This window comes from Octopus bimaculoides, chromosome 3 (genome assembly GCF_001194135.2).
Source record: "Octopus bimaculoides isolate UCB-OBI-ISO-001 chromosome 3, ASM119413v2, whole genome shotgun sequence".
Taxonomy (NCBI): domain Eukaryota; kingdom Metazoa; phylum Mollusca; class Cephalopoda; order Octopoda; family Octopodidae; genus Octopus; species Octopus bimaculoides.
The window spans coordinates 116990289-117004049 of NC_068983.1; the positions used below are offsets into that span (position 1 = coordinate 116990289).

The following is a 13761-nucleotide window of genomic DNA, read 5'->3' on the forward strand; positions in this document are numbered from 1 at the left end:
GGTAAATTTCCAGATTTTCACCCGGAAAATGTTTATTGGAAGAACGTAAAAGAGATCTAGAAAAACGTGTGGTATGAAATCGGAAAATTCATTTAACATATATACCTTCATTGGTATCAATCAATATATATCAGTGTTGTTGGCACTCCGTCGCTTACGACGTCGCGGGTTCCAGTTGATCCGATCAAGGGAACAGCCTGCTCGTGAAATTAACGAGCACTCCACAGACACGTGTACCCTTAACGTAGTTCTCGGGGATATTCAGCGTGACACAGTGTGACAAGGCTGACCCTTTGAATTACAGGCACAACAGAAACAGGAAGTAAGAGTGAGAGAAAGTTGTGGTGAAAGAGTACAGCAGGGTTCGCCACCATCCCCTGCCGGAGCCTTGTGGAGCTTTAGGTGTTTTCGCTCAATAAACACTCACAACGCCCGGTCTGGGAATCGAAACCACGATCCTATGACTGCGAGTCCGCTGTCCTAACCACTGGGCCATTGCGCCTCCACATATAAGTGTATTTGCAACTGAAAAAACAAAATATATAGATAACCTTATATAGTTCTTTCTAATTTAGGTGAAAGAAAGTCAGCGATTTTGAAGGGGGTCGGTTAGTGAATACCATCCTCTGTAAAAAAATTTCGTGATATTCCTGACTGCATTTACATTTCCAATTAGAATTATATTAAATCGCCTTTCTTTTCTCGAAATGTTTTTAAAAAATTCTGTGTTCCTTTTCAAACCAAATTTACTGGGCAATTGATTTTATTAGTTGTTCTGCAGTTTCATATCAGTGTTATAACAGCAACATAGTAATCGTGAAGGAACAACAATGAAATGTTTTGTGTTGGTTCTGTCATGAAGATAGGGTGTGAACCCATGACTATTGTAGGTCTCTCGAGACAGAGATATCGATGGGATTAACGTTGCGTTTGAAAAGTTGGAAGTCGACATTAATGTTCCTCTTGAACGGTTGCAAATTGCTTTGTGAATTGATTCTACAAGCAGTGTCATAATTCTCAGCTGAGGACAATTACTTTCACTTATGCTGGTTATATATTTCAAGGAGGCATTTACGTTACAATTTTCAATCCTTACAACAAGGTATACAAGTTCTCGTGCTTTACTATGTAAAATGAAAATTATATTTATATATTATATAAATGAATATATATGCACATATATATATATATATATATATATATATATATAGTGTGTGTGTGTGTGTGCGTGTGTGTATAGATATGGGTATACATATAAAGAGCAGGTATACATATTCTTTGTATATTACTTCATATATATGGATAAGAAAATGGTCGAGGAAAAAGAAAAAAAGCACGAATGACATTACTAAACTGATCATATTTACAAGATTTTATGTAAGAAACTAGTCGATCAGCTGCCGTAATGTCTCTAACTACGTGTTAGTTGTAAATCACTTATATGTATCTAAGATCAGCAGCGATACTGGCTGTATTTCTTGTATATTCTTAGTAATTGTATTGTTAATCATATTCATGTAGAACATGGTTGCATTCGCAGTTTAATAGGTTTACATTCAAGCAAAATCAAAGCAAACATCTTGGCAGTGTTTATACATATTTATATATTATTGTGCAACAAACAAATTCCTGGACTATCCGCACTAGTTATATGAATTTTCGTATACGGGGATAATCTTTTTCTTAAATACAGCTCTTCACCGGGTATTCCTCAAATATTAAATACTCAAAGTTGTAATATTATGTCCAAATTTTGACAAAAGGCCAGCACTTTTGAGGGGAGGGAGTAAGCCGATTACTTCGGCCCCAGTGCTCTACAGGTACTTATTTTATCGACCCTGAAAGGATGAAAGGCAAAGTCAACCCCGACGGAATTTATACTGAAAATATAAAGACGGACGAAATTTCGCCAAGCTTTTCACCTAACGTGCTATCATTTCTGCTAGCTCACCACCTTACTTCAAGTAGTAATATTCTCATTTGATTTCTTTAAGCACAAACAAACATATTCACATTTAGTTAATGATCTTTACATATCTGCAAGTATAATTCGTTTCATATTTTTAATGTCGATGCATTCCTATTGTATATAGGGTTTCCAATTTTTCTATAATATTCAAATATTTGTGTCTATTGTAAGCTTCTGAAAATTGAGAGGAAACAAACAAAAACAGATCGTTATTTGTACGTAAATGAATTTATGATGTAAAATGCTCTGATGTTAATTCTGTTACTAAAGAGTATTACATTTCTAATGTTCTCAAATGTATTTTAATTCTTTTGTCGACAATGAAATTAGTCTTCTCCTTTTTATGTTTCTTTTATGATTTTGGTAACCTTCTTGCTTATAGGAAGTGTAGATAACACACAATACAGCAGACGTTAAACTAATGGAAAGGTAAGCGGTAAAGATACCGAAGAGTCGTCAGATCGCATCCTGCACTCAGTTCATGGTCAATATGCTGACAATGAAATTGCCTGCTACTACGATTTACAACTGAGTAGCTCGAAGTATTACCACTTACTATTCCTAATAGAAACAGATCTGCAGACTTTATTAGTAATTTCTTTATGAGTCCTTGTTTAAGGAAAGTAACGTGAAATAGACAGTATTCTATCCTGGTTGAGCTTTAACTCTCAATTTCCTGTCTCTACAAAAAATAACAGAGTTAACAGTCTTTAAGTATACATGTGTTTCGGGGAAAATCGCAAGAGAATGTATTCATATAGAAGTTTAATTCTTCGTATATAGCAAATAATCGTTTTCCGAAGTTTTAATACCAGTTTAAAGAAGAGGCGTGTGAGCTTAAGGAGGGATTAAGAGATAAGGCCTCTGTTCCCTACAATTACAGGAAATATTTTGATCATAACGTTAACGAGTCACACCGCTTGAAGTAGGTCATTGTCGAAGAAACCAATTGCACGTTTCAATAATTACAGTGATTTGTTTTGTTATGTCTAGTACGTTGCACCAAATTTTAATCGCAAACAAAAGATTCTATTAGAAACAGCTGCACATTTATTTGAGTAAGTATCTTCTATATATTCTCAGACTGACTCATTCATTCAGAGTAAAACAGGGTAGGGGAAGCGCTGATAACTCCCGCTGGTTTGATTGTATCTAATCTTGAGTAGCAGACTTAACTCGTGACATGTTTAAAATAAATTCGTAGATCTTAGATGTCTTTAGTAGAGTTCAGTCAAGTATTTGAATAAGACAATTAATTAGGGGATGACGAAGGAATCAGAGATTCTTCCTCTCTCTCTTTAATAATATTGGAGGCCCACCATATAGGTCAGGAACATTTGCCCTCCTCTGACTAGCCTATAAATAAAAAAGCGTTACTGATACATTACAGTTTGAGTCCAACACGAATTGAATTCGGAAACTCACGGCATAATATTTTTAATGATGTAGAGTAGTTCTATAATGTCAAATCATAGAAGTACCCTTGATTTCTATTTGAAAGAAAATATGGTTAATATACTGGCTCAAGATCAGAATCTGTAGGAAGCGATGGTTAATCATCGATCTGTACAAATCAGACACTATTGCATCCATTCAATACATTTAAGGTATGATAAAAATATTTTCTTATAAAGGAGCAAATTGCCAGATTTGTTAGTATAAAGTAAAATCAATGTCAGAATATAAGGACATGCAAATAAATACTGCAAACAATTTGTGTGAAAATCAAAGACTACTAGATTTAATGTAATGTTACAGTATTTTTACCAATACGGTAGCTTGAAAAGAATAACAACATTAGGTCAAAAACCTCGCGGCTGGCAGCATCGTAGATTAACTCAACTGTTTTATATGAACAGCAATTGGCTGACCGAAGACAAAAGATTAAGTCACCCACTCCTGAATGGCATCTTCATACAGAACACTAACAGCAAATAACAAATGCTATTAAGCATTTTTCATGCTTTGAGACTGATTTTTCTAAATTGTTTCCTTAATAGTCAATTTAATAATCTACGTCTTATTGTAGAGTATCATTGTTTTAATAACTCAAAACCGATAGACGGAAACAGCAGATATTTGTGTTAATAGTACTTAAACTGAATTTTCATATTTCGAAATTGACAATGAAATATTCGATAATTTTAAGTAAAATTAATTTTACTTTTTATGGAATTTGAAATAAAAGCAATGAAATTTGTAAATTTGAGGAAGAGCCTGTTTATTGAAGTCAATTCAACAAATCATTCTTAGATGTATCTGATAAGAAAACACTATGTAGAAAGAAAATTGCAAACGTATAGGTGAATATAACATTAATGAATCTGTAGTTTATTTAATTATATAGATATATATGATGATTCGCTTGAACAAACGCTAATATTCCCGAAGATCAAATATGGAATTGTTATGCATGAGAGTAAAAGGATGTTATTTTACTAATTTCTTTTGTATCCAGTACCTTTAATAAACAGCTAGGAATGCAGTAAGAAATCAGAGAAACATATGCAAAGGAAGTGAGAAAGTTAGCGCTTTTCAGCACATGTTAGTAAGCCTGACATAGACATTCAGACCAAAAGATAGTTGTGGCGATTTTTTCTCAGTTACTTTAAATTTGAAGGACCTGTAGCTAATTGAAGGAATTGGCATGTAATCTGAGTAATGATGATAAAAGCTTAAACTTAACATTGTGATATTCGCTGGCAATTTCATTCAGATATATAAAATTGTTAACCAAATAGGAACAGTTTTCGACTACTTACGTTACAATATCGAATTAATTTAACCATTTTCACAAAAAAACTGCAAATAGAATTATATTTCAAATTATAATAAGAGAAACAGTAAACATTTTTCAGTACGTTAGCAAACTGTTATAATATGAACTTCAGTGTTACTTACTATTGTCCGCGAAAAGTTTTTAGATTTCATCAAAACCCAAAAATACATAATTTAAAATATGTATAGAAACAAAACAAAATGCATTAACATCATGGATTATGAACATTATCTTAGAGCAATCATATATGTACTGCTACTATATATACAAAGATTAGGATAAAATTGTATGGAATTAAAAGTTTTTAAAACAATATGGTTTTTTAGAGAACTATAACCTTTAATCGTTCGTGTTATAGTAAACCGTTTATCTTTTTAGTTTTTAAGAAATGTAGCTGTAAGTTGTTTCTTACTAATTACCTTTCAATAGACTTGATCGTCCACTTTTTCATATTTTAACAGTTTTATTATCATTTCCAAAGAGGAAGTGACTCATGAGCTCTGTTTGAAAACTATTTAAATAAAGACTGTAAAAAGCAAAATGTTTCTTTGAAATAATCCTTTATGCCAGAACAATAAATGTTGATGCAATGAAAATTTATGATTTTCAAGTTATTCATCATATCAATGAATGATTTTAAAAAGTCTAAAATGATAAAAATTAAAAAAATTATTTAAATCATTGTTGAAATAGTTTATGCAGATTATTCAGTCATGGAGTTCGCGTAATGATATTGTTTAAATTATTTCTTAGATAAATATTTTTCCGCAAATTCTAGTGTTTGCTTCCTTTCACGATTGAACCATATCGAATGCGGGAGTAGTTAACTTTATTCTTTCAGTTGCTCGAGTATCGGTACTTAAGTGTGGGAAACAACAAAACAATTTTTTGAATAAAACTTTACGAAAATTTCCACTGAATATATACAATATGAAAAATTTCAATGCAAAACTGGAATAGCTAATGTGTAGTAAACATTGATATACAGTAAAACTGGTTATGCTATCGTGTGGAAATGCATAAGGCACAAAAATATACACTAAGCGTGCACAGTAGCTTGGTAAGTTCAATAGCAGGAATGTGATAGATATAGCAAAGAGCAATTTGGCGACTCGTACCTGTGGTACGTCAGAGAGTTTTTTGGACTGATTTTCTTTATTGGCTAAACGAATTTGTTTCTTGTGCACTGAGCGAATGGTTTCAACGATAATCATGGAAATTAAGCCAACAATTGCAATCATGGGTAAGAGAATGGTAATAACCGTATCAACATAGGTAAGAATATTCATTAAATTTGTATATTCTACAATAGTTTTACAGACAAGCTTGTCGGAACTATTATGAGGAGAATATAAAGGCTTCTGTGGTTTCGTTATGGGTATGATGACAGAAAACATGACAAGCCCTGCGAAAGCAAAAGTTAGCGTAGTGATTCGAGCGCGCTTAAAAGTACACACAGTTTTTAATTTCAGTGGGTGACATATGGTGATGTAATTTTCAATAGTAATACATACAACGTACCAAACAGACAAGAAACTGCTCACATAGGACAAATAAATATTTCCTTGGCAAATTCCATTTACGTGCATTGCCATGTAGTTGAATGATTCCAACCATACTGCTAAAATTGTAACCAAGAAAAATGTATCAGATACTAGTACGGCTTGGACATAAACAGATGATGATAATTTTCGTAGACCTTTCGCGGAAAACACCCAAATTGAGATTAAATTTCCAATGATTCCAACCGTAGATATTAATGGATTCACGTAGCTCCGGAGAAAACCGATGATTAAATTTTCGATTGATCCTTTTGTAGAGTCATCATAATCTAGCGGCCCATCGGAGGTGTATTGGTTGGTGAGGTTAGAATATCCTTCTGAATCTTCGTAATTTTGGTATTCCATATTTCACAATTCTGAAACAGAAACAATGTATATTTAGTAATGTTTTATTTTTCTATAGCTAAACTTTCAAACCAGTGGTTTAGGAATATATATATATATATATATATATATATATATATATATACCAGATTAAGCACATAAATGTGAAACAAGGTAGAAAAATAGTACTCCAATACCGGAGATAGAATAGTATGCTTTATAGATAAACTTGCAAAAACATCACAAAAACTATTACTTGGAGTTTCACGTTCCCGTTTGTCGGAGAGATTTGGTTTAGGAATATATATATACCAGATTAAGCACATAAATGTGAAACAAGGTAGAAAAATATTACTCGAATACCGGAGGTAGAATAGTATGATTTATAAATAAAGCTGCAAAAACATCACAAAAACTATTACTCGGAGTTTCACGTTCCCGTTTGTCGGAGAGATTTGGTTGAGAATGGAACAAAAATAAGGTTATATGTGTAAATATACAACTGTAGCAGAAATAGTTTTATTGAAAATCTTAATTACATCATTTTTCGTTGCTTTGACTTAAAGTAAACCTTGAGGCATTCTTATATGAAAATTTTTATTGATAGAATCGTGTATGATGATCAATACTGGAATACTAACAGCGGTGAATAAAAACTATCCTACTCTTCAATCAGTTTTTACTGATTTTAGTTATCTGGTGATGATAATGTAAACGCAATGTTATAACTGTCCATTGTAGAACAATATTAATTTCTAATTAGAGGTTAATTGAAGAACAGACAAAATAATATTCCCGCTGAGGGTTAAAAACTTAAACAGCTTATATATATATATATATATATATATATATATATATATATATATATATATATATATATATATATATATATATATTATAGAGTGAGATTTCACTTCCTTTGTTTATCTCCTTCTCTCTCTCCTTCATCTGTTTTCTTCATCTAGAAGAAATCAGCAGTATTCGAATCTTCAGTGTGATGAGTTCAGTCCGATGAAAATAAAAATAAAGCATAAACGCATAATGATTATAACATTAATGTCACCGTACTAGTATCTTAATATTATCATAACTTTACAGAAACATAAACTAAGTACTAATCCTTCTCATGTTAAATTACGTATTTGTAACTGTAAAGAAGGAAATGAATGCCATATTAATGGATACTGCGTAATGAAAAATAGAGTATTTAGATGTAAATCCGTTCTGCAGACACGGAGCATATTTGGAGTTTGTGCGATAAGAAGAGTTCGTGTGATTAGGTTACAGTTGTTTCTGCTATTGGAAGCAGTACACTCAGAACTGAGTGCTCATTCAATGTCCTATAGCTTCATCGGAACCTTTTTAACGGTACAAGCACTGACCTCATAGTACACTGGTTCTTATTGCAGAAATAGCTGTAAGCCAATAAAGTGATCACATAATTCCTTTTCATTTTTCATTCATCAGTTGATTAATCTTCTCGCCTATCACCTTACTTTAAACATTAGTATATCGAATTCAAAGATCAGTCTTTAGCTTTGCTGTTCCTTAGCAAAGTCATGTGTTTGTATAGAGAAATACAGGTGTATGTATATATATATGTGTGTGTGTATGTGCTAGTGTGTGTATGTACATAAATGTATACCTACTCACACACACACATACACACACACAATCACTTAGACATACAGGGTGTGGTGAATAAACTGTCGTCTAAATTACGCAAAAATGAAAATAACTGACATCTCATTTTAACAGATATATTTACCAAAATTATATAAAGACATCTTGAAATAATGAACCGTAGATTTATTCAATTAAATTACTGTTAGCTTCAACCACGACCTCCAGACGACTTCGGAATATTTTGCAACTCTTTTGGACGGTCTATTTGTTTAAGTTGGTGAATGCTGCCATAATTCTTGCCTTCAGTTCATCTTTGGTGTTACAAGGAGTTTTGTTGGTTTCACGCTCAACTGCGCCCCATGCATAATAATCTAGGGGGTTGCAGTTTGGGGTGTTAGATGGCCAGATGTTAGAGGTGATGTAGTCACCATGACTGGGTTCTCCTGCTTGTGTGGCACGGGGCAAAGTCCTGTTCTCAAACATAGGGTATTCCAGCATCCACCCTCTTGACCCATTGAAGCACTACCTCCACCAGGCCCTTGATGTAGGTCTCCGTGTTGAGTGTAAGGCCGTGTGGGAAGATGAATGGAGGCATAACGTCGCCATCCCTATTGATCACTCGAAACACCATGATGTTGATTGGATGTTTGATTTTTATCACTCTCGGTACATGTCCTCAGATAGCGCTGTCCTCAGATTGACACCCAAAACTCTGAAATGTTCGTATTGGAGATTCTGGTGCGAATGCCAAGCAGTACAGCATTTTGTTTCCAAGTTTCTGCCAGAGTGAATTGCGTCATGGTGCCGTTTTTCTCATAAACGGTGCCCAACTGCCCTACTCTACTGTGTAGTCGACAAAATCAAAAACAAACAATGTGCATGCGAGAAATTAAAAATATAAAATGGCGACAATTTACCCATCACACCCTGTAGATATGCCTGTGTTTCTATATTCTTTATATGAATATTTAAAAAGTTTATAAGTGTATGTATATGTACATTCGTCCATATGTGAATATTCATGGCTTGTACGACTATGGTTTCGATTCCTGGATTGATTGATGCGTTACATTCTTGATCAAAACACTTCAGTTTATTCAGGTGACAGGGACGAATATATGCACCACAGAGACTTGGAAACCGGACTAACGGGTTTATGAGTCGGGATGAAACTCTAATATTTTTTTGATTAATAAATAGATTGATAGATAGACATTGGCTAATAATTGTGTTTACATGAAGTAGCATTTCTTTTTCCTTTTGCTTTTTGCTAAAAGCTGAAACACCTTACATCATTACTCTTACGCAAACAAATGAAGAATGGAAGCAACATGATACAGAGGTGAAAATATTAATCAATATATAATTGTTAAGATCCCAGACCATTTGGGTCTGATAATGTTGGAAAATGTTCATAACTTTTTCTATCTATTTCTATACACGGAACATGTGCGGTGTATTCTCCTATTTACATATAGATATTTTCATACTTAGAATATCATTTTTGCAAAATGAGAAATGCATTGATTATAGCAAATCGATTATGCTTGAAATAAACTTTATTAGCCAGGTGGTATTTATAAATTACTTAATAAATGATGAAGAAAGTGTCAGTAATAATTCTACGATACTGAGGATAATGAAATAATATAGGATTTTGAATGTAACACCTGTTCTTCGCAAAAACATTTGTTTCGGTTAGTAACCAATTAACAATTATATGTTAATATTTCCGTATATCTGTGCTTTATACTGCGTGGTAGCTTGAGCAAGTGTCTTCTACTATAGCCTCGGACCGACCAAAACTTTGTGAGTGGATTTGATAGACAGAATCTGAAAGAAGCCCGTCGTATATGCATTAATGTATGTATGTATGCATGCATTTGTGTGTCTGTGCTTGTCCCCCCCCCGTCGTTTGAAAACCGATGTTGGTGTGTTTACGTCTCCATAACTTAGCGGTTCGGCAACAGAGACGATAGAATAAGTACTAGGCTTACAAAGAATAAATCCTGAGGTCGATTTGTTCGACTAAAGATGGTGCCCCAGCATGGTTGCAGTCAAATAACTGAAACAAGTAAAAGAATAAAAGAATGCTGTAGAAACAATTTCATCAATTGCATGAATCATCAGTAAGGTTAGCGCAGAGTAACAACAGTGAAAACTTCAATTACGCAAATTCAACTTATATATCGAGAAATTTTCTTCATATTTTCTTCCTTTATTTATGAAACACTGATCCCGTCCGAATTTACAAATAGTTAGAGAAATGAACAGGCATATTTGAAAATTTCTTTAAATATTCTGATGCAATCTACAAAGAAGAGATTCAATGTCTAATTGAAAGGGTCGAAGTTCTCATCGTTAAAATATGATAGAAGACGTATTAGTTCTAAAAAGTTATACGAACACAACCAATGAAAGCAAGTTCACTTTCAGATACCGTACAAGGATTTTCACACAAACAAGGATTTGAAACACTTTCAATGCAGTATTTTCAGTATGAAACGAAAAGTTATTTTGAAAATATCCAAAACGTTTCAAGATATACTACGTAAAGATTGAACAAAAGAAAATCTAGTTATATACTAACAAATCATTTCAATTTTCTACAGGTTATTGAGGGAGTGTTTGTCTGTAGAAACGTTTACTTTTTTACAGGCAAAAATTAACCCTTGCGACAACATTATCAGTAATTTTATTTTAAATTTTTTAAAAGGTTTAATGAAAAATAACAACTAATTAATCAATAATGGCTTCATCCTTGTTGTTTACAGCTTCTTCCCAACGTTCAACACGATTTTTAATACTTCGTTGGTAGAAATCACCCGATTTTGACCAGAAAAATTGATCTAACCATGCTCTCAATTGTGCATCCGTATTGAACTAAACTCCGCGCATAGCATTTGAAAGAGATCGAAAGGGGTGGAAATCCATTGGTGCCAAATCAGGAGAGTACGGCAGGTGTGGCAGCACTTCCCAGTCATGCGTCTGAATGGCTTCCTTGGTCATATTGGTGTTATGAGGGCGGGCGTTGTCGTGCAGCAGAACTCCATGCTGTCGATTATGTCTTTTCTCTTGAATAGCCGTGTTGAGTCGTCCCACCTGTTGAACATAGAGTTTCGCGTTGACAGTTTAGTTCCGTTCAAGCAATTCGTAATGGATAATCTTTTCCCACCCCCACCATACGAACAACATCGTTTTACGCGGATGAAGATCTTGTTTCACGCGCGATGTCGCTTGTTTACCGGGGATAAGCCATTCCTTGCGCTGCTTCATATTGATGTAGAGGCACCATTTTTTGTCACCAGTAACGATTCAGTAAAGAAATCATTGCTTGTGTCCATGAGTTGAGCGGTGATGAGCAAGCAAACCAGCGGAGATTGTGACTGATTGATTTTTGTTGCTGTCACTTAAAAGCATGCGGAATCCATGCTACATACTTCTGAACTTTTCCCACCCAGTGAAGATGCTTCTCTAGAGCAGTGTGGGAGCATTCAATTTTCTCTGCCATTTCCCTTGTCGTTTGACGAGAATTTTCATGCAACAGTTGGTTTAATCGCTCTTCCTCGAGCTCAACCGGCTGGCCAGAACGAGGTGCGTCTCTGAGGTCAAAGTTTCCATTTTTGAACTTGGCATACCAACTACGAGCGGTTTTTTCAGCTATGGCTCCCTCTCCATACACAGCACAAATGTCACGAGCAGCTTTTGCGGCCTTAGAACCTTGAGTAAAAGCAAAAAGAATGTGTCGAAAATGGTCGTTTTTCTTAACTTAACATTCCATTTTAATGATCTGAAAATAAACAAAAATTAACTAAACTTAACTCGAAAAAAAAAAAAAAAATTCCAAAATGATTCAAAAATAGAATTCTCGAAAACATGGATTCCAAAATTCAAAAACGCAATCAATTCCAAAATTTAAAAAAAGCGGCGGGAACTTAGTTGCCAACCCAATACGTAAACTAAATGACTCTTAATGAGGTAAATATATATCTTAAGTTACATGACTGTTAATATTCAACAGGATACTTGGTTGCCGTTGTGGAATGCTAGATTTTCAACTATCAATTAGTTCAGTATAATAGATAATAAAGAGTTCCATATAACACCTGTCTATATCTAAAACCCTTTTCTTTAAAAAAGATTTAGAATTCAAGTTATATTTTAATTAGTGATTATCCATCCATATATTTTCTCGATATATACATTATCGGCTGCTATTTCCAGTGAAAATTGGTGCATTGTTGTACCACTATTCTCTCTCTATATATATACACATACATACATACATACATACATATGGCAGTTCAAGGAGATTTACAGTGTCGTTCAGATTGCTTCGCGCCATTTATTTACCTACGTTTTTGTGTAATACCAGCCTCAACTGAACTTGCTTTTCATCTTTCTGGATTTCAGAAAATAAATGGTTCTCCACTATTTTGATTCATACAATATAATCGACTACCGTCTAACCTTCACAATTTGAAGATAAATAACTCTCATCACAAAGATACGAAAACATCGTCTCTCTATGAATTTGTCCTTTGATTATAAATTAAAAGCGTTATTATATACCTTAACATTTGTTACCTTAAGTGAAATATGTTGTGATATATGAGAGTTCTGAATATAAGAGTTGGTTGAAAGAGCAAAAGAAGTTTGATTAGAAATTCTGAATTCTGAATAACTGAACTGCTCCTGCTTTAGTTCATTACATTTTAATACATTCTGAGACATTTTGACTGTTGTAAAGATAAAGATATAAGCGAAAGATATAAAAGTCTTGATCTGTAACACCACTGAAAGAGCGAAATAGAAATCGGGAAAGAAAGAATCAGAGATGGATTATGATAAGGAAACTGTAGCTGAAATAATGGTACAAGTGTTATAATGAAAACGAAAATGAGAGAGTTATCGTATACATCTGATTGTATTCGTATATATGTTTGCGTATGTGAGGTAGAGACAGAGGTTTTATATAGGAATAATAGAGCGATAAAGAATAATGTAGTGTAAAAGATAGAGGAAGATCTAAAATACAGTGTGAATTTTTTTAGAGAAAATGGAAAAGCAAATATAACTAAGCGACTAGAAATACCAGGTTCAAATTTTGGCAGAAGGCCAGCAAATTCAGGGTTCGGGCTAAGTCAATTACATTGACTTCAGTATTCACTAGTGAAGGCGCAATGGCCCATTGGTTAGGGCAGCGGACTCGCGGTCATAGGATCGCGGTTTCGATTCCCAGTCCGGGCGTTGTGTGTGTTTATTGAGCGAAAACACCTAAAGCTCCACGAGGCTCCGGCAGAGGATGGTGGCGAACCCTGCTGTACTCTTTCACCACAACTTTCTCTCACTCTTACTTCCTGTTTCTGTTGTGCCTGTAATTCAAAGGGTCAGCCTTGTCACACTGTGTCACGCTGAATATCCCCGAGAACTACGTTAAGGGTACACGTGTCTGTGGAGTGCTAAGCCACTTGCACGTTAATTTCACGAGCAGGCTGTTC

The 13761-nt window shown here is 34.2% G+C and overlaps 1 protein-coding gene across 1 annotated transcript in view; it reads right to left on the reverse strand.

Moving 5' to 3' along the window:
* Window positions 1-4173: 4173 nt before the first annotated feature.
* Window positions 4174-13761, reverse strand: part of LOC106881105 (neurotensin receptor type 1) — a 106843-nt gene continuing 97255 nt past the window's right edge. Inside the window, exon 2 of the mRNA XM_014931342.2 lies at window positions 4174-6666. Coding sequence (XP_014786828.1) covers window positions 5540-6655 — 1116 coding nt within the window. The 5' untranslated portion in view covers window positions 6656-6666 and the 3' untranslated portion in view covers window positions 4174-5539. The remainder of the gene's footprint in view (window positions 6667-13761) is intronic.